The sequence below is a fragment of the Zonotrichia leucophrys genome, chromosome 1A (genome assembly GCF_028769735.1).
Source record: "Zonotrichia leucophrys gambelii isolate GWCS_2022_RI chromosome 1A, RI_Zleu_2.0, whole genome shotgun sequence".
Taxonomy (NCBI): Eukaryota; Metazoa; Chordata; class Aves; order Passeriformes; family Passerellidae; genus Zonotrichia; species Zonotrichia leucophrys.
Window position 1 is genome coordinate 60,198,085 of NC_088170.1, and position 25,299 is coordinate 60,223,383.

The 25,299-nt window shown below is 42.8% G+C and overlaps 2 protein-coding genes across 4 annotated transcripts in view; one reads left to right on the top strand and one right to left on the bottom strand.

Annotated features, from left to right (window-relative positions):
* Positions 1 to 217: 217 nt before the first annotated feature.
* On the bottom strand, positions 218 to 8,236 carry TMEM60 (transmembrane protein 60). Of its 3 annotated transcripts, none has more exons than XR_010438717.1 (5): positions 8,122 to 8,193; positions 3,299 to 5,030; positions 2,209 to 2,314; positions 1,023 to 1,049; positions 218 to 300 (listed from the first exon to the last, which is right to left on the bottom strand). XR_010438717.1 is itself a non-coding variant. In XM_064702924.1 (2 exons), the coding sequence occupies exon 2, from the start codon at positions 4,986 to 4,988 to the stop codon at positions 4,584 to 4,586; it is 405 nt and encodes a 134-aa protein (XP_064558994.1). In that variant the 5' UTR covers positions 4,989 to 5,030; positions 8,122 to 8,236; the 3' UTR covers positions 3,499 to 4,583. The 3 variants fall into 3 exon arrangements, 1 of the variants encoding a protein (XP_064558994.1); XR_010438716.1 differs by lacking the exon at positions 218 to 300 and having other exon boundaries at positions 3,299 to 3,407; positions 3,872 to 5,030; positions 8,122 to 8,236; XM_064702924.1 differs by lacking the exons at positions 218 to 300; positions 1,023 to 1,049; positions 2,209 to 2,314 and having other exon boundaries at positions 3,499 to 5,030; positions 8,122 to 8,236.
* Positions 8,237 to 8,654: 418 nt separating this feature from the next.
* PHTF2 (putative homeodomain transcription factor 2) overlaps positions 8,655 to 25,299 on the top strand; it is a 63,297-nt gene continuing 46,652 nt past the window's right edge. Inside the window, exons 1-2 of the mRNA XM_064702925.1 lie at positions 8,655 to 8,772; positions 22,930 to 23,006. Of these exons, the coding sequence (XP_064558995.1) occupies positions 22,962 to 23,006 (45 nt within the window). The 5' untranslated portion in view covers positions 8,655 to 8,772; positions 22,930 to 22,961. The remainder of the gene's footprint in view (positions 8,773 to 22,929; positions 23,007 to 25,299) is intronic.

Sequence of the window (25,299 nt, forward strand, 5' to 3'; positions counted from 1 at the left end):
TCTTAGGCTGTTGTTCTGCACTGTGGGAAGAGTTTTCTTATATTTGTGTGCTTGGGATGTTGGTTTTGTTAGGAAAGGCAGATCAGAGGGAATGGCATCACTGAATAGCAGATTTTCCTGTTCTTTATCCCACTTCAATAAAATCCAAGGAAAAAATGCAGAATTTCTATTGAACAGTACTCTAGGTCCAGCTGCAGAGATTCCCCAAGTTCTCAAAGCCTGATGATTTTCAGCAGCAAGTTGGTACCCAGGCCCATTCAGGTCTGCAGGGCTCTTATGGGAGATTAACTCCATCAAAACCTTAAAAACCAGTGAAGTTACAGTGAAAAGGTGCAAGTGTTCTTTTCACAACTCAGCACAGTTGTTTTTACTGCAATCCTAATTAAAAAGCATAATGTGTTACATGATAGTGCTGTTTTCCATGCTAGTAAATTCAAACAACTTATTTCTAAGGATGCAATTATTCAGGAGCTTTTTGATTGAAAAGCTATGTTTTGGGTTTTTTTCCCAAAATTATATTGATGTTAAAATAGGGAATACCTGATGTTAAAATTCTAAGTTTATGGGAGTCTCATAATTTTCACTTTCAATACCACTTTGTGTCACCCAACTTTCTACACTGTGGAAATGTGAAAATTTTCATAAGGTTAGGCAAACCTTTTGCATCTGTACTGTGTTACAGATGTATCAGGAAATAAGACTGATAATGCATCTCTCAAATGGTTGTGTAGCCCTGTCCTGTGCTAGTTCAGGCTTTGTTATTGCCCTCTGTGCCTGGCAGTGCATTTTGTGTGTGTCTGCAGTGTTCTCAGAGCCTTCAGGTTAAACTTTGTTACAGGTGGGGATGCACGTGTCACAGAACTGCATTTTTCAAGTATAAAAAGAACACAAAACTAGATACTGTTCTAAAATGGTGACAAATCAAGAAAAGCAGTAAGAATTGGCAGTTGCAAATTTCAGTTTCATGACCTTTCACACATGTGTTAATGATTTTTTGTTATCAGACAAAAGCAGATACTCACCTGCAATGCATGCTGAAGTGTTCAAACCTGTATAAATGATGGAAAGAGAGAAATTATGTGAAATGTATCTCTCCAAGTCCAATATATATCATCAGTACACAGAAATACTTCCATTTGGTTTCAACAAGCTTTTGAATTGGAGTTTAAAACAAAGCTCCTGAAAGCCAGGTTCTCTCCTTTGCCCCCCATCAGCTGCTGCAGGGAGCTGAGACATCCTTGTGCCTTTTTTATCACAAATCAGTGTGAGTCATCTCAGCATGGAGCCTGCTCTCCTTTTCCTGTCACCTTCAGCAAATTTGCTTTTCACTTGTTTTATCTTTTTACTGAAGATCAGTTGGTAAATTTAGGAAAATGTGTGAGGAGATTGGTGGAAATTGGTTCCACTTCCAAGCTGTCATCAGCACCTCTGAGAACAGCGTAATTATGAACAGATGTAATTAATTCCTGCAGCTGTTTCTGGAGAGGTCACAGTGGGCTTAGTGTACTTTGTGTCACAGATCCTTCTGCAGGAAGCTCTGATAAGGCAGAGATGTGTGCACAAAGATCTTATCACTGTTCAGGTCAGTTAAACGTGATACAAAATTCTCAAAAGGGAAATGCTCTTGTCCAAGTTCCCCTGTAAGGACAAGGAACTTGGAAAATTGAGCACTTCTGTCTGGCTGTGTGTGACATCTGTATGACACCAGCAAGAAGCATCTGCTTCAGCTTTCCAGATCATTTATTTCAAGGTTGGTAAACTTTATCAAAAAAAAAAAAAAAAAGCCAAACCCACAACCAAAACTGATATTGCTGATCTTTTTCTCTTGAATTGGAGGCAACAATTACAAGGAGATTTGTAGGGACAGTGTGTGACTGTAGTTAATTAGAGATGCCAAACTTTCTGATAATTATTACATCTGTGGAAGAGAAGGGGTTTATTAAGGGGGCAGAGTCGCCATTCATGGCCTATCTTGCTAATAATACACCAAGTTCCAATGAAGCCAGTTCTTATTCTTCCATCTTTGGTTTTATGTCATAACAATCAATTACCATTGTCAGCTTGGCTGAGGAAACCTGCTCTGCTCTCCTGAGCAGCAATGGGGCTGTCCTGGCATCCTCTGAAAAAGGGGGTTGGGAATTTTATTCTTCCAGAATCATCAGAGGAAAAGGACTATGGGTGTTATTTTATGCTTGGTCCCATACCTACCACAGGTAAGTGTGTGTGTGTGCAGATAAAATAATCTTGTCTCAGGTGCTTGAATGCTTGTTCCACACTTGTATCACTGCTTGTTAAGTGGGTCATCAAAGTTTACCTGAATGGGAGGGAGGGCTTTAGATACTCTTCAGAAATTTTGAAAGCAGCCATAACAAATGCACTGTGTCAAGCTGCCTGCCATGGAGTGGCATTCCATCCCAGGCAGGGGCTCCGTGGCTTGGGTCTCCATTTGCAGAACAGAACCAAGTGGGATGTGCAGATGAAATCTGTTCTCCCCACCCCACACACAAAACTGGATACACACAGAGCACCTGTTCTCTGTGCCCCACACACGGGCACCCTGTTCTGTCCATCCCACACATGGGCACCCTGTTCTCTCCACCCCACACATGGGCACCCTGTTCTGTCCATCCCACACATGGGCACCCTGTTCTCCTCACCCCACACATGGGCACCCTGTTCTGTCCATCCCACACACGGGCACCCTGTTCTCCCCACCCCACACATGGGCACCCTGTTCTCCCCACCCCACACATGGGCACCCTGTTCTCCTCACCCCACACACGGGTACCTGTGGCACCCACAGGTGTGTGCTCACTCTCACAGCAGCTGTAGCCAGCAGGTCTCAGAGCCTGCTCTGACATTAATGTACCCCCTCCCCACAGCTCACCCTCATCACAAGTGCCAATTTTACTTGAAAAATCACTCAAGACTGAAGGAAGTCAGTTCTCCACGGGAGCATCACATGAATGCGCAAAAAGTCTCAAACACAGACAAGGTTAAGTATTTTTCAGAAGTACCCAATGCATAGCTACACTTCCTCCAAACAACTGTTCCTGCTAGGCACTCCCCATAAATGACCTGATGTGCATATCTTGGGGCTGGGTACCTGGGTTTGCTTAGTAAAAGATGACAAGTTGTTATAATAAAAATAAAGCATTTATAAATATTTTACATTTTTTAACAACAGCTACTGTTTATAATTCTTTTGTCTCTGTCTTTTCCTGGCTTCTCTTTAGCAAGGTAGGAAACCATTCTAAAATAAATATGACTTAAATTCATTTTATAGAGGATTCATTACCTGATATTCTGAGTTGAGATTCACTGCCTTAGAATGGAACATGTTTTCTTAGATACAGCTCTTTTCAGCAGTCTCCCACAATATGGTTCCTCTGTGTTTTTACCCACATCTGTGTGATGAAACAGCAAGAGTAAATCCAAACACTTCAGGAAGACTTTTTTCCACAGACAAGTACAGCTGAATGTACATACTTATAATTTTACTAGTGAAACACTTGTCTAGGTATGTCCTGTTACCCTAGACTGTTTTTCATTCACTTGACATTCTTTTGTCTCTAGGAATGGATCAGTATTTTCAGTATGCATGCTAATAATGTCACAGATAACTGCTACATTTGAATTTGGTGTTACTGTGTCTCCTGGAAGAGCATTTTAGCCCACAAAATACACCTGTAGTTCCAGTTCTTCCCTCAAGTCCTATTCGCTTGTTACCTGACAAAGGTCATTTCCTCACATCTGAGTTTGCCATGAAGCCAAGGCTTCACCCCCAAAAATTTCATATCCTCAGCTATTAAAGACTGTCTTGTTCAAGTAACACTTTGAGGCAGGTACAAGTGCAGTATTGGTTACTCACCCTGTATTTTCAGTCTCTTGCAGCATTGCTGATCTCTCACTTGCAAAAGAAATACCATTGCCTCCCTCTTCTCTGGATCTCAGGACTGCTGGCACAGCTCAGCTACCAACTGTGTTCCCTAGGGTTAACATACTGCTTATGGGCTGTTTCAGCAGCTCAGAAAACTGCTTATTTTTACACTGGTAATGGAATCTCACTGTCAAAAGCAACAACAACAAAAAAAAGGTGTTCCTTTTCTTGCTCTTATTTGGCTGCTGTCAGTTGTTACTGATTTTTGAAGCAAATTTAGCTCCTTATGGAAATGACTGTTAACTGGTTATTTCTTGACTTACAGCATAAGCAGCAGAAAATGTTAGTCCTCTTGCCCAGGATTACTCAATGTGCTGGATACTCTGGGTTGAACATTTGTGGTTATTTTGACAAGGTCTTCTACCTGCATGTGAAGAACTCATATCTTATTCCATGTAACAAATATCATCAGTAATTATATTAGAACAGCTTATGTTGAACAAATACTTTTATTTACAAGAGCATATGTGAGTTTTAAAATAAAAAAAAAAAGAAACATGTCTACTTTCAGTCTTCAGTCTGCTTTAGCTTAAGTCTCCAGCTTGACTCATTTGGCTTTCTAGTCTGAAGATCAAATTTGTGGCAAAATGGCAATAACCCAGTAATTTGGTGCCAGCCTTGCCCTGGAAGCTCCTGGCCTGGCCTAGTCTCTCCGTACATAGAAGATGTTGTACCCCAGTTCCACCATGGCCCCCAGCAGCAGGGCCCACAGGGGGATGAACACGTAGGCCAGTTTCATGGTGGTGAAGCGCTGCAGCTTGGCACACAGGGCCAGGCAGAAGGCCAGTTTCAGCAGCATGGCCACGAGGTACCAGACCTTCTTCTTCATGTTCTGCGAGCCGTTGCGCGGGTCGAAGCCGGACTTGCAGCGCCCGGCCATTTTTACAATTAACATCACGAGAAGGATCGTGTCAAAGATCCACACTGGAATGAAAATGAGGAACCAGTTCCATGGTGCTTTCTCATCCAACTTCAGCACCAGCATGATCAGGAAGAGTAAGGTAAAAAGCCATGTCAGCAGCACTCTTTGCGCCAGGGACATTCTCATTTAAACAGCTTGGAGAGGAAGGCCTTGGCTGTCAGCAACAACCTAAGGGAACACAAGGGGAGGGAGGGCATCAAAGGATGGCACTGACACCATCAGGCAAATTCCATAAAGGACAGCAATTCCTTGCTCTGGCTTTCCCACTCCTAGCCTCACCCACACCTTCATGATCAGCATGCTCAGCTGAGCAGGGTTTGTTCCAGTCCACCATTCCACTGGAGTGCCTTAAGTCAGCTGTGTAAGTGCCTTCATCTAAATTTGTTCTGTGAAACAAACTGTACTTTAATCCCAAACAAGCTGTCAGGCTCATTTAGGGATTTCTGAATGCTAAGAATATGTTCAGATCCATTTTGCACAGTTGTGTCTCTGTAGCAAAACAACCCCAGCAAAGCCTGAACCAGCACAGGAGCCCCTGGAGGGTTCCTGCAGTTTGCAGAGCTGCAGCTGAACTGACCTGGGCCAGCCTGAGCCACTGAGCCCTGCCCAGCTTTCTGCCAGCCAGCAATGCTGAAGTGACCAAAGGCTGCAGATAAGCTTTGCTTCTTGGCAGGTATCTCAAATGTTTCAGACACTGGCTGACAGGTTTATTGGCTGGGTAGGGTATTTAAATTTCTCTGTAGTCATGACAAAAGAAAAACAAGATAAATGCATCTGCTGCTGCAGCCATCAAAGTGAAGGTTTTATCTTCCTAACTGGATAGTTTTTACCACTGCACCTGCCAAAAGCCTTTCACTACAGGTGGGAAAAGCAGAAGTGTGAAGGACTGTGATCTTCCTCTAGATTTCATGCTACAAAAATGAATCATTTTTACCTGTGAAATGGTGCTGAAATATGTATTTTAATTATTTCAAAAATTTGAGTTAAATTTTTTACTAATTCCCTTCAGAACACAAATAATCTTTCACCTGAAATAAGAAAATGAGCTTTGATTTGTTCCAGACTAGAAAAAGATTTGAATTGCTGGAAGTGTGATGTTGTGCTCTGAAGCACTGAATGCTGAGGGAAGGACAGGAGCTGCTGCTGCTCCCTGGAGGCATCACCACAGCACCCACCATCTCCTGACTGGGCTGCTGAACTCACCCAGCAAGCAGAAATCTACAAATCTACTGCCACCCTTTTGTTTTTAAACTGGAATCGTTCTTTGCAGGATTAGGAAGTTGAACAAATTCTGCGCTCAGATAAGATTTGCTGCTTGAAGGAGGGAAATGAAAGTTGCTGTCTCAACTTGGGATGACCTACTATTTTACAGTGAGGGGACAACAATTCTGCCCATCACTGAAATCATCCTACAGTTTAAATCTGCACCTTCTGATACACAGATCAACAAACAGATCTACTGTTTTGTCTGGGTTTGAAGTTTGGATGGATTTGGTTTAGTAAGATTTCTTGTAAGAAGATCCAGTTTTGCCTTAAATAATCTAAACTGGAGCTGCAGTCAGTGCATCCCCTCTTTGTTTTGGGGCTGACACTTGTGTCCAAATCAGGCCAGTTCCCTGAGATGAACTAGGAAAAAAGAGAAAGTTTAAAGCAGGATTTTGTAGTTTTGCTTTTCACAGTCTCAGTTCTGCTCAGATCACCAAAGGGTCTGGTCAAAGGCAGTTCCTGACAGGGTGGAAACAAACCCCTCACCCTTCTCTCCCTTGGGGAAGAGGGGAAACTCAGAAGCAGCACCCAAGAGTTAAGGGGACAAAAAACTGGAGGAGGTTTAGATAGCACTGTTTTGCTCTTGTTACAGAAACAAACCTAAAGCAGCTGGCAGGGGATGGCAGAACAATTGCTATGCCTGGCCTAAAGCACTGACAGTATTTTGAAAACACTTGCAATATTCTCAAGTGCAAGTCTGTGGCTAAAGTGAGGAGTCACGGTCTGAGATGAAGTTTCAACATTCTTTTCATGAGAATGTTTTTCAAAACCAGCTCTGCAAATCAATGCTACAAACACTACAAGGAGGACACTCTCTTATTAGCAAACTGGAGAAAGCAGAAACCAAACAGAAACAGACTGGAAACTTGGGTCTGAAAGGAAAAGAGAAACTCAACACTCTCAGAAGTATCAGGTTATCAGATACTCAAAGAAGGAGCTATCACCTGTCTCTGGAGGAAACACAAAGCTCCTGAAGATGTATTACATGGGGCTACTCAGTTTGAAGGTTGTTCACTTGAAAATACTTTCACTTTGCTAAGAACTACTTTGCAACAACTGGAAAAACAGGCAGAAAATTCAGCATGGGAAGCAGTTACACTGCCTTTCTCTGATATAACAGATGTTACTGCCACAATGGGCAGGACTGCACGGCTCCAGTCAGTTTTAGAGGCATTCTGAGATGAAAACTCAAGAAAATCCAAGTGTACTTTTGAGATCTAAGAGTCCAAGTAAAGAAAGCTACCAGATTTTGAAGGTTGAGAGCTGGATATAGAGCTGACATAACAATGAAGGGTTTGATTACATGGAGCATTTGATGATCTCATGATGAAACAAAGATGATGGGCAGATTCTTTGCTAGAGCCCAGCTATCCCAGCAAGCTGGGTGACACTGGGAACAGGAGGCAGCTGTGCCACAGGTCTGGACTGGCTCTTCAGTGAGAACACTGATGGGATGTCAGTGTGGAAATAAAAAAGCTCCTGACTCCTATTAAAGGACCGAGATAATTAGAGAGTGAATATTTTCAGTGAGCAGAAACTATCCAAGGAGCATCACTGACCTTGGTGGGATGATCTGCATAACGAGGATATTGTGATAGCTAACACTGTCCTGTTTAGGAGAAAAAAAACAAAGAGGAAGGCAACCTACACATGACACTCAGCTCAGCAGTAATAACACGAACCCACACATTTAGATTGAAACCTTGAGCATCGCCTAAAAAAGTCCTAAAATTCGTATTATGGTGAAACCATGTGAAACAGAACCCCAGTTCGATTAAACACCACTTTAGAGCCTATTCTGATCCTATGGGTAATTTAACACTTCGAAAGAAACACTGCGGTAGGCCCGGCTTAAAACCCCAATTAAACACAGCTTTGTATTCACAAACTCGGCCCCTCCCTCGGCCTCACGGCCTTGTCCCGCCAGGCCCCGCTTCCCCGGTCGCGCCGGCACTCCCGGAGGCGGGATCCCCCCTCGCTGCCCGTCACCTACCGCAGATCCCGGCGCATCCCCCGGTCCGCGGGGCCCGCGCTCAGCTGAGGGGGCGCGGGGCCCTCCCCGCCCGCTCCGCCTCAGGGAAGCGCCCGCCTCCCTCACCCGCCCCGCGCCTGCTATTGGCCAGCGGGAGCGCGCGTCCTGCCATCCCCATTCTTATTGGGCCATGGCGACGTCGCTCAAGTTAATCCCGCCCTCTTATCCCGGCCGTCGGTGACGCCCCTCGAGCCCGGGCCGCCCATCCCGGCCGGCGGCGGGTCAGCCTGGAGCCCCGCCCCCGCCGCCGATTGGTGCAAAGGGCTGTCTGTCATAGAGGCCTCGCCTCCGCCCCGCCGCCTGTCCGTCAAAAGCAGCCCCGCCTTCCTCGCGCTCTCATTGGGCTGCGCTGCCGCCAGTCACAGCTCAGCCACGCCCCCGGAGGCGGAGGGGCCGCTGTTGGCTGCCGGCCCGAGCTGGCCCCGCCCCGGCCCGGCGGCGCGCGCGGGTGGCGCGCTGTTGCTGCCGCCGCTGGCGCCTGGACGCGCGCGCCGCTCTCCCCCCCTCGCGCTTCCCCCGCCAGCTGTTGCCTCGCGCGCGCCTTCCCGCCGCCGCCTCGCGCTCCCGCCGCCGTTGCGTGCGGCGCGCGCTGCCCCGCGGCACCGGCGAACGGTGAGATGGCGGCGGGGGGGCTCCGGCACCCGGGGGGGATTCGGCACACGGGGGCGGCTCCGCCACGCCGGGGCAGCAGCGGTGGGGGGAGAGCCGGGGCGCCGAGTTCCCCGCGCGGCTGGGGAAGGGGCCGAGCGGGGCGCGGGGGGCCGGCCGGGGCGAGGCGGCGGTGCCCTCTCGTTGCTCGGGGACAGCGCGGCGGAGGCGCGGGGCGGGCATCACCGGCGGGGCTGCCGCGGCTGCCCTGGCCGGGCGGCGGGAGCGGCGCGGCTGCCGCCCCCCAGCTCCCCCGGGGCAGCCCCGGCCGGGGCACGGGCTGGCGGCCGCGGCCTCCGCGGCGCCGCGGTTCCCTCCGGCGGAGCCGGCGCCGCTGGGGCGGGGGTCCGAGCGCGGCTCCGGGCGGCCCCTGCCCGCAGCGCCGCGCACCCGCATCGGGGCCGGCCGGGCAGCGGCCGCGCCGTCCCGGAGCCCTCGGTGTCCGGGTGCCGCGTCCCCCGGTACGGGCGGAGATGTGCCGGTACGGTCCGGGGCCCTCGCCGTGCTCGGGGCTCTGCCTGCCCGCTCCGGCGCTGCTGTGCGGCTCCTGCTCCCGCTGAGCGTACCGAGAGCTGCCTCGGTGCCCGTGTCAGGTGATAGAACGATGGAGCGTCTCTTCTGCTTCCCTTCAGAGCTCCTGAATTTCGGCATCTTCATGTTCGTCTCTGACCTCTCTCGTGTCTCTTGTTTTACATGCCTTTATGTTTTCTTTTGCTTTACCTTTTTTTTTTCTTCTTTTCCACCCTAAAACAGTGCCAACCTGACTACAGCTTATCCTTGGTTTTCCGTTTGGGAATCAAAATATTAGAGAACTTCTCATCTCTCAAAGTTTATGCTGTCACATTCATTTTATTGGTGTTTTATTTGCTGTCCTTTCTGTGAGAAACAAAGAAGCTGAGGAGAATGTATCCCACAGCAGTAGAACTGTGCAGGTGTTTGTTACTTTTACTTCTGTTTCTCACACCCTCTGAGGGTGTGTTACCCAGATCTATCAGATTCAGTGAAACTTTGAGTCCATAGTGTTAAGCTCTGTGCCTGGTATTTTGCCTTTTACTGCTTTTACGTGTTACTGGTCACTTGAGAAGCAATGCTGCCGAGTCTTGCGTTTTGTTCCAAATTTGCCAGTGCCTTATCCATCTGTCATATAATTAAATGGGAAAAGTAATTAATTGGAAAACCTGACTTGTTGAAAGTACTTTAATTAATGTTCTGAAATTCTTTGTGATGAAATGTTCCTACAGAAAATACAGCTTGCCTTACAGTTTGGAGACACGAGTTCTCTATTAGGAATGAGACTGGGGATGGTGTGTCATCAGTAATTTGTCTGCTTATATCTTCCTGTTGATGATGTTAAACAGATGGTGGTATCTGTTTTATCAGGGAGAAGTGCAGCACTTGAAATAACCTGTTAATCTTAGTAAGTGAATCCTAATATCTTCAGCTGCACTTGGAGTGGTCAGTAAGCAGCAGCAGGATGTATTTCTTTATTTCTGTTACATACATTAGTGCTTGGCATCAGACTTTGTTTCCCTGAGGTTAAGAGGCTAAAAGTGGTTTGTGCATAAATCTCTGAGTTATAAATAGCCGTATGCATTTGGCTATTTTTGTAGCTCTCAAGTTTTGGTGATCTTCTTTGGTTTGTCTCTTTGCTTGTGACTCCCTGGAAAGGATAATCCTTTTCTCAGAAGTCTTATTTTTGTTCCAGTAAGGTGTTTATGAATGTATGTATGCATATCACCTTGATGGACTCCATTGTACAGTACTTGCAAGCAACTTTCATTGCTGAAGGTGAAGGTTGAGAGCAGTGCTTGGAACTTGTGTATTTAAGATCCCAATCCATGTTTGAAGTGGAATATTTGTGCAGTTACACATTCTGTTGCTATGTTTTACTGCCAATGTATGTTTTTATTCTGGATATAAATATTACCAAGGATAAAACATGAGCCTGAGTCACCAGAAAAAGAATTCGGAAACCTAGTTGGTTTAATTCAATGTTTGCACAATAATTTTTTCCCCTTGCGTTGTGTGGAACGTGACATACAAATAAGGTGTCAGTAGTTGTTGGGAACTCCATGGAGAATTTCAAATATTCTGGATTTATCCCAGAGCAGAGTTAGCTCAGCTTGTCTCAAATATTGATCCCGGCTGTATCCATAGGTGCCGGGCATTGGTGTGAATTCTGGGAGCAATCAAAGTCCTGTAGGTTTTGAAAGGGGAAGCAGGATTGGTGTGTTTTAGAGGGGGACAGAGGTGTGTTCAAGAATTCCAGTCAGCCTGGTTTGAGGCAGCTGACCAGGCAGTGAGGGGTGGAATGCTGCTGGAATTAAACAATGCTGTTCCTGTCACAGCTGGCAGGGGTCACTGGAAAGCAGTGGACTTTATTTCTTTCTTAATTCTCCAAAGTTACATGTACTATCTTCCTTGGCTTTTTCTATATATCTGTCTTATTTCTGGTAGAAATCCTGTCGAAATTTTTTGTTTTTTTCTCAGGACCCTTGTGAGTGAGAATGATACCAGTCAGAGATTGGGGTTTGGGTTTTCCTTTGTCTGTGAGGAAGTTCTTTTCATAATAAACAGTGTTGTTTATGGATTCATCATCAGACAGTTTATGTGGATTTTTAGCAAGACTTATTAAGGGCACAAAGCTTGTACAATTGCTTCCTTTGTCTCTCTTCTCCCATTTGAGTCACTTCTTACTCAGATGATGAAACCAAAGTTAATGGCAACTGAAAGACACTACCTACACTGTGACAAATTTTTATAAAACTTTAGATGGGTAGTGTCCCAAATTAATATTCCTACCCAAAAAAAGCAGTCATAGAGTCCCTCCCTTCTGCAAGAAGTGAGCAATTGCTGGGCAGTGTGTGTGCTAAGCTGTGAGCCATCAGCACTAGCCTGCTTTGACTGGCCCAGCCAAGCACTTGGGATGGTTGTTATGATGGGTGGGGGGCAGGAAAAATATTTTGGGTGGGGACAATGGTAAGAGCAGGCAGAGTTAATTGCTTCTGCCCACAGAGCAAGGTAGGCCTGTTTTTTCTCTGATGTTTTTTTGTTTTATGAAGGAAACAAAACAAAACTCTTAGGGGGTACCTGTCAGAGGTAGTACTGCATCTTCCTGTTTGAGGACAATTGATCATCACTTACCAAAAAATATGTGGTGGTGTGAAAAGTAACAGACTTTGAAAGCTTTTAATATCATGTTTTCCCCCTTGAATTTACTGTTATGTTATTTATAAAGGTCCTTCTTGATGGATGCAGAGGAGGAAATGTTAAAGTCTTTGAAGAAATTATATTAGAATTTTTAAGACGAACCAAAGAGCTTAATAAATTGGCACAGTGGAAGAAAGGGTTAATACTGATTAGAGTGATAATGTATTGCTGTGTAATGCTTGGGTATGCTCTGCTTGTAATCATAAAATAATTTAGGAAAGGGTCATTGGAGGTCATCAGTCTGCTCCAGCCCCATCTCAGAGCAGCTTCAAAGTTAGAGCAAACACATATAGAGAGATCCATTGTGTTGTCAGGAAATTTAGAAATTCAGCTTGTGCTTGTGGTGGGCTTTTTTGTTTGGTTTTTTTTCGTGGAAGGAGAGGATATCAGGGAGTTCCTAGAACTATTCTCTTATATTTTTAAATTTATGCGTGTGAATGGGATTTTTTTCCAAGTTTGTTTCCGCTGGGAATACATGTAATGTTCAGTATTTAATTCTTTGCTCATTTGAGGTGATCTTGGTAGATGTTCTCCAAAGAGCCTAGATGGCTTTCTGGAATGAGTCCAAGCACTGGACTCCTATTTGCTAATAATTTGTGGTTCAGTTCTTAAAAACTAAAATACAACTGCAGAGTGGGAGAAGAAATGAAAGCAGTATCACATCAGACGTGAAATCGTGCGAGCCTCACATTTTGGACGCTGGCCAGCGCCAGATGCTTTTGGGGTTTAGGTGGTTGGCAGATGCTGCCTTGGCACTGAGCACCCTTGGTGTTGATGTGTGCAAGGGACAGTTTGTTCTGTGTGTGGCTCTCCTTGGTGTTGGCTTCTGGCCGTCCTGCACTCGGGTTCAGGGCAGTGTTTGCATGGCCCAGCACAGCCCAGTGATCTCTTTGGATGCTTTCTTGCATCCTGGGTTATGAAGCTGGAGACTCCCTCAGCTCTGTGTTTATTTTTTTTCCCCTTATTATTATTGTTATTGTGTGTTTAAATAGCTGCTTTCTTTTTGAATGGGAGTAAAATCTTGGCTTCAGTGACTTCCTGTGGCTGTGAGTCTAACAGTCTACTTATGTGTTGTAATATAATATTTCCTTGTTAAAAATTTGGCTTTGCTGTCCTCTCAGTGTAGTTAATAAATGAAGTTGCCTGTATCACTGGGAAGCTGTTGTTTTCTTGACTTTATTTTCTGTTTTTCTCTTGAAGTCTCATTTAATTTATTATAATGCCTTATTTTTCTGTTCATGGTTGCCTCTTTCAATAGGAGAGTCTTTCAAGTTGTTGGTAATTCATAGCCCTTCTCAGTACCCCTCCCCCAATATTTTAATATTCTTCTCCCAATAAAGTAGATGTATTTCAAATCAGATTGCACAGCTGATGAACAGAGCTGTACTGTAGTGTTTTCCTTGTCATCCCCCTTTTATCCAGGTCTCCCTGCTCTTCTGAATGTATTATATTGGATGGCAGAGGTCCCTGAGCTGCTGAAGTTCCTTTCTGGATTTGAGATATCATTTCTTAAGGCTTTTAGTGGTGTTCATAGTTCTCTCCCCCTGCCTTCCCTTACAGATAACACTGACATGGTTGATACTGAATTCCATTTATTTTGCCTTTTCATTGTTAAAATTTATGCATATTCTTAAGCTTTGCTAGTTTAAGATTGCCATCTAGAAATGTTACTGCTTCAGGTTTTCTTTTCTTCTTTGCAGTATAAAAGATAAATATAGTGAGCACTGCTGAACCTTTTAACAGAAGCTTAAAATTTGGAATAATAGGACAGGGCTCAGTTCACTCTATTTCAGAACTTAATTTAGGCAGTACTTCATAAAAATCGTAGTCTACTGGTCCAGATAGGAGGAGGAGAGGGGAAATAGCCCTAATTAGTCGAGATCACTGTGTTAATGGTGATTGAGGAGGCTTATGGGGAGAGATGCTGAGTGTTCAAGCTGGCTGTGGTCAGAGCTGCCTCGGTGCCATTCGTGCTCACTCTTTGTGCCATTTGTACTGGAAATTCCCTCTGCAGAGGTGAATCCTGTGAGAGCTGCTCATGGGCTCAGCAGGGCCTGAGATCTGTGTCCTGTGGGATGGGCTCTGGGGCTGGCAGCTGGTGTCCTGTGGTGGTGCTGGTTTAGAGTGGTTAAAACCCTTGTGGAGCCTTACAGGGCATCCTGACCTTTGCCATCAGTTGTGTGGACGTGTCTTTAGAGAGAGATTGCATCTGCTTGAAGTTCCTTCTGTGCAGCTCTGGGAGCCAGCAGGAATGTGGGGCATCTCTACCCTTATCTGTCAGGGCCTGATAAGCAATGACATGGTGTCTGTGTTCATCTCTCTAGTAAAAGTCAGATGGTTGGAAAACTTACCTGGAATTTGCCATTTCTGGATGCTCTCATCCTTGAACAAGGTAGTCACCAGGCACTTGTGGGCTGGATGAGGCCCTGAATGTCTGCCTCTGTCACTGCTGTGTGCTGAGGTGTGTGAAAGCCAGTGGAACACAGAGACACCAGGCTAAGAAAATTTAATCTGTTTGGTTTCAGGATTAGGATAGTTCTGCATGAAGGAGATTGGGGATTTGTGTGCACTTTGCCTTGGACTGGCAGTGTATGGAAGAGCTGCAGGCCAGTGGTCTGTGATCCAAGGAGATTCTGGCACTGGTATCAATAGGTGATCAATAGCCTGCTCTATGCAGGCTGGATGCTGCCGTTAATCTTCATTATCCAGTTAGCTGATTGCAGTGAAGAATGTTAATTCCATATTTTCTTCAGTGTTTTGGCTGGTTTTAATCTGTGGCAATGTTTGCTTTTCATAGATAACAGACTCTTTGGAAGCCTTTGACATCTTTCCAAAGGTTCTTTGAAAGTCCACATATGTTCTACCACTTGCTCTTGTCTATCAGTTAGTTTGACATGTCCAGAAATACTGATAGACCGAGACATGATCTTCCTGTGTAGAAACTGCTGATTAGACCCTATCAGATAGACTTTCGGGTATAATGGTGTTCCATTTTTAATGATTGTTTTGAGGACCTTGCCAGATACACATGTAAGGCTTGTTACTCTGCAATTCCTTGCTTGGATCACTCCAGACACCTTTTTTTTTAAAAATAATTTAAAAATTCCTGCTCAGCATTTTCAACTCTGTTCCTACAGAGCAGTGGCTGTTGCCAGAGGCAGCAGCTTTTTCCGACAGCTCAGCCACTTCATGCCTCAGCTGCTTCAAAAACTTGCTGGATAACTATTTGTGGAACATGATGCAAACTTGGTGATTTAGGAGTGGTTTTCAGCTTCCTGACTGTAGTCATCAAGAAGCCACAACTCTGCTGTGCAGTGCCTGGTGACAGATAAACATGTCTTCCTAAACACACGTCAGTATTTCCAGTGAGCAAGATTTATTATTGCCTTAGGAATCTCAAGAAAGAAGAAAGGCATTTTATTTCAAGGTGGTGACTATATTTTGGAGTGTTTTTTTCCAATATTTGTTAGGGCAGATATAGATATCTATCTATCTATCTATCTATCTACAAAACTTGGTGTTTATAGAAATTCTGTTCTTTAATAAAGTTGTTACAGTTGTAAGAGCAGATGTGTACATGCAATATTCCAGGGATTTCTCAGTATGAGGTTACCAGTGTTTAATGGGATATGTATGTGTGTGTGTGTAGTATTCAGTACAAAAAACAGGAATAGAAAGAACTTCAGATCAACCATGTGCTGGTTTTGTTTTTTTTTTTTTTTTAACGATACAGCATTTTCAGAAATGGCTTGTAGGTCCAGTGTGCTGACAGCAATTACTGTATTTGGTGAGAATTTTGAAACTGAAACTTCTTATAGTAGATAAGAAGCAAAATTAACTTGAGTATAGTTCACTTTAAGGGCTTGGACTCTCCAACTCTATAGATCAGTAGAATATATTTAAATATTGGAAGCTTTTTGCTAATTGATAAATACTGCAGCAGGCTCAAAAGTAAATCATGGGAGGTGTAGAATCTTGGACTTCTCAGTTCAGAGTCCTTCCCTCCTATATTTATGAGTAAGGTATCTATGAGATTGTGTCAAGTTACTTCAAATGAAATTATGAACCAGTTATGTAACAAATTAGGAAAGTTGCACAGATCTTAAGGCAGAGATTCCAGAAATGTCTGCAGCAGTTGCAGCAACTGCACGCAATGTTCTTTTACCATAACCTGAAATAAATCTCAGAAATCCTGATGGTCAACATTTTGTTGCTGTTTCAGACAGTTGTGTAATTCAGTGACAAAACAAGTATTCCTTGGGTGACACTTATTTTGTGTGGCACTTCTTGCTTCAGGGACTGGTGGGTTTGCTGTGGAGGTGAGGATGGCGAGGCTGAGTCTGCTTCCCATCATGTTTTGAAGGCTGGTTCTCCCTGCATGCTCTGTGCTGTGTCTGTGAGACCTTCCTGCTTGGCTGGTGACTGATAAAGGGCATGAGCTTATAAGGAAATAGGCAGCAGCAGAAATAGGATCAGGTGCAGTGGTTTGTGGGCAGAATAAGAAGGTATCAGACTTTCAGTATCTGACATCTCACTGGAGGCACAGGCAGGCCTGGCCTTGCTGCCAGATATGTGTGTGTGTCATCATATATGGCATTTTTGGTACATCTGTGTGCAAGGGCAGGGTGTGATAGCCAGCAGCCAGCACAGGGTCTGATTCATGTCCTATTGTGGCTGCTGTTGGCCTGATGAGAGAGGCCTTCTCAAACAAAAACCTCCCAAAATAAGCATTTAGGGATGTAAATTTTTTTTAATCAGTTGTTTGGGGGTGATTGCATTTTGGATTTTCAGTTTTTTTTTGTGGAGTTTTGAGGTTTTTTTGAGATGGAGTGAAGGGGCAGAGTTTGAAAATTAACGCTCATGAGCAGCATCCTAGGAATGCTGGTAGGCAGTTTTAGCAGAGTTTTGGCCTTCCTTGGGGAAAGAAAGTATGTTAATTCCTTTTTATTTACAAACTGGTATGACCTTGGGTTGCAAGACAACTTGAGGGGGCTCAGCCATCATGGCAGGAAGAGAACTTTTCATGCTGGTTGCTGGATGTTGTCCTTAACTTAGCAGCATCTGGGGTTTTCTTGACTTTTTTCCTTTGGTTTTGACTGCTGTAGGTTTTCTTAAGGGTAGCTGGAAGGAACATGATCAAACCTCCACTGAAAGGTGTGAACCTAGGAGTGACAAGTTTCTTGTTTGCTGGTATACAATTTGCAATTCTGAATGCTGTTTTGAGAACACTGATGCATAGATAAAGTACTTAAAAAGAACAGTGAGTGCATTGCTTAGTATTTGATGTTTCCTTTCAAAAAGGAGATGTAGGTTTAATGGTTTGTGTGTAATGCACATGAAAAATAATGGATCTTTTGGAGCATTGCTTTAAGGCTTTCATCCTGTTGTTTGTGGCAGTGGCAGAGCTCCCCTGGGTTTAAGTGGAGGGAGGATAACTCCTGGTAAGTTTAGTGCTATGTCTGCATTACAGGGATGCCTCCCTTGGTTTGTTATGTCACGGCAGAAGCAGCTTTTCAGTCAACGGCAGATGCCCAATGTGACTGAGCTGTTTATTGGGCTCATTTAAAGTATTAAATAGTGTCAGCAATTTAATGAAAATTTGTATTTTGATGTTGAACCTAGAAAGTGAAGGGTTTTTCCTTTAATTTTTTAAATCATTGTTTTCTAGCTGTGCCTGAACAAGTGTAATGCTTTAAGAGAGTTTGTGTGATACAAATGTTGCAATTAAATTAGTAGTTTAGACCATAGTCTTTGCTGTTCTGATTCATTGTCTTTTCTTACCCTACATGCTGGGAATCTTAGTGAAAAGACACCTGTGATTGTGACACTGCAATCTGGAGGATCTGACATAATGGTAAAACAGTTCTAGCTTGGAAAGCAGTTGAAGAAACCAGGTTGGAGTATTCTCATGGCTGTATATGACAGCCTTTTAAAAACTGCCTTTAATTTCCTGAAGGTACTAAAAATCAATGACTTTTCAAAAACGTTTGAGACAAAAGCGACCTAAATTTTGCAGTTTTAATTCTGGTGATGTATAATGAACATGCAACTTCATTGCATCATCAGCCTAAGATCATAACAAGTTGAGAAGGACACTCAGGTCTTGACTCAGCTGCTGCATGGTATCCTGACCACTCAGGTTGGGATTGCTATAAAGAGAACAGGTTCCTTGAAATCCTGAGTGATTCACAGTGTTTACAGGCAAGGACAGCAACTCTTTGTCTATGCATCCTTGCTTGTGCTGTGTTTTTAATTATGTCCTTTTGCTAGTTGACACTGCTTAGACTTGTATATTCTTAAAAAAGGCTGTTTTTTTCTTTGTCACTATGGAAGAGCACAATTTTATTCTTAACTTCTGTCAGTTCAGATTGCTTTAGACTGTCATTTAGGATTATATACATTTATGTCTGACTAGGGTCACCAAAGCCCTGTGGATATGAGTAAAATTTCTAAATATACTTTGAATTTATTTAAATCCTGTCTTACTCAGTAAGCACTGCAGTACAGTGGGGCTTGAGCTCTTAGCTACCTGAAGGCATCTAAATATAAATTTCTGTGGCTTTTGAGAAACTGTTACTTGTATTGCAAGGTGTATTGTGTAATATGATTATGCCCTGAACTGGGAAATAGCTAAGCAACCCCACCTTTGAATAGGGATCACCAAAACTAGGTAGTCCTCTCTATTAAGCTTTAAGAAAGTAATGAAGCTTTGATTAAAATATACTGCTAGTTATTCATAGCATTAACTGTTTGATGGAAATGTAACAAAAGCTCTGTTGACTGTTACAGAGAGGTTGTGATAAAGCTTTTATATATGGATGCTCTGTCTAATCTTTGAAGTTTGGAGTGTTTTTTTGTGTTGCTCTGAAGTCTTCAGCTAGTTAAGATTAACTTAATCTTGCTGTAGTTACTCTGCAGAGGACATTGTACAGCTGAGTGCTGAAGCTGGTGCTGTCCTAGATGCAGGTATTTGACAGGGAACATGGAGCAGAAGGCTGGGTCCAGAGGGGATGAGGGCAGAACCAGGCAGGAGAACAGGCACTGCTCTGTCTGCTTGTGTTGGTCTGTCGGCTGTTTTCACTTTTACCCAGCTGATCCTGGTGTGCTTTAGAGCCAGGCTGACCTCAGGATCAGTGTCAGCTGGAAACACAAAAGCCGGGCGGGGTAAGTTGTAATGAATATGCAGAGTTGCTGCATATTCATTTTAGCAATGAATTAATTCATATTCCCAATGAAACTGCTAGAATACTTAGTCTCCAGTTTAAGAAAATACTTAGTCTCCAGTTTAGGGTGTTCAGTGAGCTGTGGGCAGATAGTCAGAGCCAGGGCTGCAGCTGAAGTGCCTTGAGTTGTTTCCATCCATCCCTCACCCAGATAAGCTGGCTTCAGACTGAGTCTATTAAACTCATAATGTCTCATTAAACCCCCCAAAACCTAAAGACAAACTAAAAACCAAACCACAGATAAATCCCAGCTCCTGCAAGCAGAAGCAGAGAAATAATTAAACTTTTTCACCTTTCATTATTGTGCTGTCTCAGAAATGGCTGCCTAGCTTTTGAAGAAAGCATGTGATGTTTCCTAGTAGAGGTATTTTTAGTTAGCACACCAAATTCTGTTTTGAGACATCAATCCCATGATTTTGTCATATTTACTTTTGTAAGCATAATCTTTGCATTTGTTTATGCAAATGTGTATGCTAATAAGCTTTAAATGCCACCAGAATAGATTTATGGAGGATTTAATGCAGAGTTTCTTAAAAAAATGAGAACCATGGATAATCTAAATAACAGGTTTGTTGATAGAAATCAAATAAAGCTACTTCTTTGTATTTGGTTTATAGTTTTGTGAGGTAGTTTTTCTTGAGGCAAAGGATTTTTGAGTGAATTAAAAAGCTACTGCAAACAACGGTTACTGCCTTTAAAATGGCTGATCCACTTTTAGCCATATTCAACACAGTTCAAGGTCTTGGATTAATGAGTTAATGTTTGGTTTCCTGAAAAATAATTGGCCTTGGAGAAGGACGTTAATGTAGCTGTTGAGGGAAGGAAGTTAATGTAGTTGTTGAGGGAAGGAAGTTAATGTAGCTGTTGAGGGAAAGGTTTCTGTCCAGGTTCAGCAGTTCTTTACGGCTGGTAATGAGTTGTTCCAACCTTTGTCTCATCCTGTGATCAGGCTGGTAGGAGGTTGGGTACATTGGATTTAAGAGGAGTGTTGTTTAAGAGAAATGAGAAGGAGTTAAAGGTCCTCCAAGATGAGATCATGAAGGCAGAGAAGGTGTAAATGTGATCAGCATCTGTGTGGCCCCTTCCTGCACTGCACCCCAAGTGTGATCAATATCTGTGTGCCCCTTCCTGAGCTGGCACCCGTCACTGCTGTCACTGTGCCTGTGTGATGTGGGTGGTGTGTGTGGGGAAGGGTTTTATGTCACGTTGAGTCCAATGGAGCAAAGGATTATTAAAGTCAAATTTAATTGAAGAGGTTTTCCAATAAGAAAGCAAGTCCTGTTGTAAGCTTTGTCTGGGTGAGAATAGAAAGGTGAGCAGTTCATGTGGTATATCAGATTATAGCAGTCTCTCTTGGACTCCTTTCTTTATGTGATAGTATTTTTATATTTATTGTGCCAATGGATTCTTAATAATTGATAGTTGCTCTTAGGAAAACAGACTCTGTTATCAGAAGCAAATAGATCAGAAACAATCACAGATGTTGACAGAGGCATGGCTGCCAGCTTTAACTGACTTGATATGACTTACATGATATTTTCAACAGTGGAAAAATTGAGGTGTTTGCTTGCTCAGTTGCACCAATTGTCAGTGTTCTGACATTTCTGGAATTTTCAATGACTGTCTAAGCTCTCTGACACATTTCTATCTCTTGAGTTGTAGTTTTATCTGAAGCTGCATAGAAGATACAGGAGTTGCACTGTTAGAAATCTTAAAGATAGGTCCATTTGGGAAACATGAACGTGTGGCATGAGGTCTCTTAGAAACCCTCAGGCACTGATATAATATCAATCCATTTGTTGAAGGTTTGTACTATAGTGTATATTGTGCATGTCCAAACTAAAGGCAGTATTATTTATATGTTCTAAGTAATGCACTGTATAAAACAGGAGTATGCCTAATGGACATACTTCTTTTTTATACAGTGCACTACTTAAAAGATATAGTCAGAGAAGAATGAACAAACAAATGTCAGTGCAGAACTGAGTCTTTTGGAGGGTCATTTTTTAAATAAATAGAATCATACTGAGTTGGAGGGGAGCCATAAGGATCATCAAGTCCATCTCCCTGGCCTTGCACAGGGCAGCCCCATCTCTGTGGCTCTCCACTGGATGCAGTTTTACAGCTGGATGTCTTTTTGTGTTGTGGTGCCCAGAACTGCCCCAGCACTGGAGGTGAGGCTGCCCCAGTGCAGAGCAGAGCAGGACAGTCCCCTCCCTTGGATGCGGTGCCTGATGTCACCAGCACAGGGCTGGCCCTCCTGGCTGCCCGGGCACTGCTGGCTCCTGTTCCATGAACCAGGACCCCAGGTCCTGCAGCTTCTCTCCAGCCCTTTGTTCCCCAGTCTTTACACACAGCCAGGGTTGTCCCAGGTGCAGAATGTGGCACTTTCCCTTGATTAACTTCATATGGTTAATAACTGCTTTAAAGAAAAAACAACCCAAACCCTGAATTTTTTGGTGATGCATAATATACAATAAAGTATCATGAGTTGCTCTGATGCTTAGGTCATTCATAAAGACACTCATTTGAATCTATCGTACAGTTTTGGTTTCTATCCCATTTGTTGAATGTTGCATTTTTCTTTGCTTTTCTTATCTGTGTAAAAGCTGTAAACAAATGCCTTTAAATCAAGAAGTAGATCCCACATAATCTTTTATTACATAAACTCCATCCCACATAATCTTTTATTACATAAACTCCCTACAGGTTAATCATTCTTGCTTCCTTTTAATGAAGAAATAAAAGGTGTAATATTATTGATACTGACAAGTGTAATATTTTTACTCAGGATGGATCTTGGAAAATGCTTGATGTGTAGTTTGGTGTTTGGGGACTAAGTCACTGCCCTCCTTATGACATCCTGAACCATGTCCTTGCCATCAGTGAGGCCACACTTGGGGTGCTGGCTCCAGTTCTGGGCTTCCCAGTACAGGAGAGGCACAGATATACCTCAAGGCTTTTTATGTTTTTCTTTTTCTTTTTTACCTCTCTTAATGAACTCTGGCTGACTGACTACATGAAGGAAGACTGTGAAAATTAGTTTCAAGATACAAATATTTTACATAAGCTGAAAGGTTGGGTTTTGGTCTTTTTTTCATGCTGATTGCTGATTACAGTGGCATCAAACATTAATTAATGCTATTGCTATTTGTTACCACTAAAATAACCATACCATTCTTTCTTGGTTTTCTTCTTTTGACTTAGTTTTGGTCTAGTTTTAGTTTAGTGAAGTTCTAGCACTGATATTGTTTTGTTCTCCAAGTATTTCTAGTAGTCTGCATTATTTTTTTCTTGCATTTTATAATTATTACAGGACCTCAGAGTACTGTGTTGGGCTAATAACTATAGGTTGCAATATTTATCAGGAAAAAAAAAAAAGACTGCATGTAGTAAAGCACTTGTGAGGTTCCTGTGAGACAATGACAGATCACCTCTGTGCAGCCTGTGTGTTTTACTGGGAAGGAAGGACAAAACTGGGGCTTTTGATGTCCTGTAGCAGCAGATTTGTAGTTTTTTTTTGTTTGCCTAGAGGAGAAAGCCCAAACTCTTAGTGAAACAGAGATGAGGCAATGTGTAAAGTAAATACAGCTGTTCAGTGATTTGCAGGTAACGGGAGTGTTTCTGCATTCCCTGCTTGGCCTTCATAGGGAAGTGGAAGTAAAGTTCTGTCTCTTTCTGTTAACAGCCTAAAATGACTCTGTGAATTCAGTGGAATAAATGGCGTCCAAAGTAACTGATGCTATAGTATGGTACCAGAAAAAGGTAAGATTTCTATTTGTTTTTATGATGGCCTATTGTGTTTATGTGTTAATATAACAAATATAAAATACTTATGCATTACTTGTTAGCATTGTATGAGAATGAATAGCTTGAAACTTTTCTTCCATAGGTAAATAAGTATTTAGTGACATGAAATAGCTTTTAGTCTATAGCTAAGTCTATAGTCCTAAGTCAATAGCTTTTAGTCTTAGTCTTCTAGCTGAAAACTCCTTACTGCCCTGATTACTTGTGCTCTGCAAAAAACCAAATTTTGCATTCTCAGTTGAGTGTTAATTAATGTACAGACAAATGTTGTTTCTATAGCACAAACGGAATCCTTGTATTTAAGTAGAAAGAAAGAATTGAAACAAATTTTCTGCCAGAAGAAAAACCCCTGTATAATACGTACCCAAAAGAGAGACTCTTTGCTCTCTGTGGTTTAATTAGTTTCTGTTAGTGTTTTCCTTGGGTCTCTAGCTGTCTTTTGGAAAAGGAACATCTTGTCCTTAAGCAAATAATACAGTGGTCTTCAAAACAGAAATTCTGGTTAGCTTCTAGCAAAACAACAGTTACTTGCTAGAAATAAGGTAATACAGGTCTGCTTTGTTGAGGTCTTTACAATAGTGAATTAAATGTACAAAGAGCAGAAAAATTAAAGAGCAGAAAAATTGATTTTGCTGACTTAATTTATACCAATCATTCAATTATGCATTAAAAACTTGAAAATAATTCACAGTTTAATTATGAATTTTTGATTTTTTTTTTAATTTTTTACCATTTACGCTGATTTGGAAGATGACTTGTAAAAGATCTAATGTAATGAAATTCAGCGCAGGCTGTCATGGAAGAGGAAAGTGATGTTGATTTTACCTGCTTCCACTCATTCTCTCATACACTTAATTCACTATTGTACAGAGATACCAGAGTACTGATTTCCAAACAGCAAGCTGTGTTTGTATTTGGTCTGGCCAGGATCCCTTTGTGCAGTGCAAGAGATGCTGGGTGTCAGATGCTCATCATGTCTCTGAGGTTGTTTTTGTTGGTGATGATGCACTATCCTTTGGACAGATCTTTCGTGATATTCAGCTTTACATATAGATGGTCCTTTGATGCAAGAAAGAGCCTGCAGTCTCTGTAAATCTTAAGTGAAGTTCATGTTTGTTATCTGGTTGGTTTTGGGTTTTTTTTTCAAATACATTTGTGTTTCCTGTTGGTCATGCAGTAAAAGGAATGGTACGTTTGATATGCTCCAACTTTCCATCCTCCTGATGTTGGGAAGGCAGGATGAGTCACTGAGGTGTGATTTTACAGAGGGCAGGCCTTCTGATCTTGATATAAACCAGCCATTCATCAGTTTTACTTTTCCCAGAACATTGCTCCTAACAGGATTACTTGTTATCAGTACAGGTCATTCTTTTAACCCTTGTTCTGTCGTTTTTTTTCCCAGTGATTTCACACACATCTCCATTTTCTTGGTTCATAGTAAAACCAGCATTTCTGTGGTAAATCTCTGTAGGCTTTTACAGAGATGTGCTTGGCCAGGAATTGCACAGTGCCTTTATGGCAAGGAGTTGTGGTGAGGTGGGTTTGTTACAAGAGGGATAAGATCATGTGTAAACCAGATGTTGGTCTTCTCCCTGGTGTGAACAAAACTTAATTGCAATCCTCACGTGGTCTGGGATCTGCCAAATGAGCAAGTTATGTTGCTTTAGTATGAGGAAGTGTAATGTTTTGAGGCTGTATTGCAGAAAAGTTGCAGATGTTCATGTGAATTAGACTGTAATTTCTTAGGTACCACAAATTCAGGCTTCTCCTGGATCTGGCTGGTAACCCCAAAGAGTTTTCTAGCTTTGTAGTGTGGTGTGTGCTATCTGTTCCTGGGAATATCCTGACTCTTTCACCTTTACCCTTGGTTTTGCTTATGTATTTGTTTAAATCTCTTACATGGCACAGTATTTTTTTACCCATGGATTTGTTGTTTAAACCAAAGATTTCAATTTGGGGAACAGAAAGAGTTGTGCTAGTATTCAGTTGATACCAGACTTTCTTTTTTGGTCCTTGCTTATGATGTCAAGATACTGAATTGCAAGACCTGCTGCTTGCTTCCAGTTTTAAATTTCAATTTCAGTTTTTATTGTAGTTGTCAGAGTTGTCTCACTGGTTCGATCTGCTGACTCATTACACCTGTAACTGGAATTGAAAGTGGGGAGGGATCAAAATGTAGCACATTCCAGCAGTGGAAGTTTGTTTCCAGGGCAAGAGAGACCCAGGGTTGCAGTACTGATCAAACTGGTAT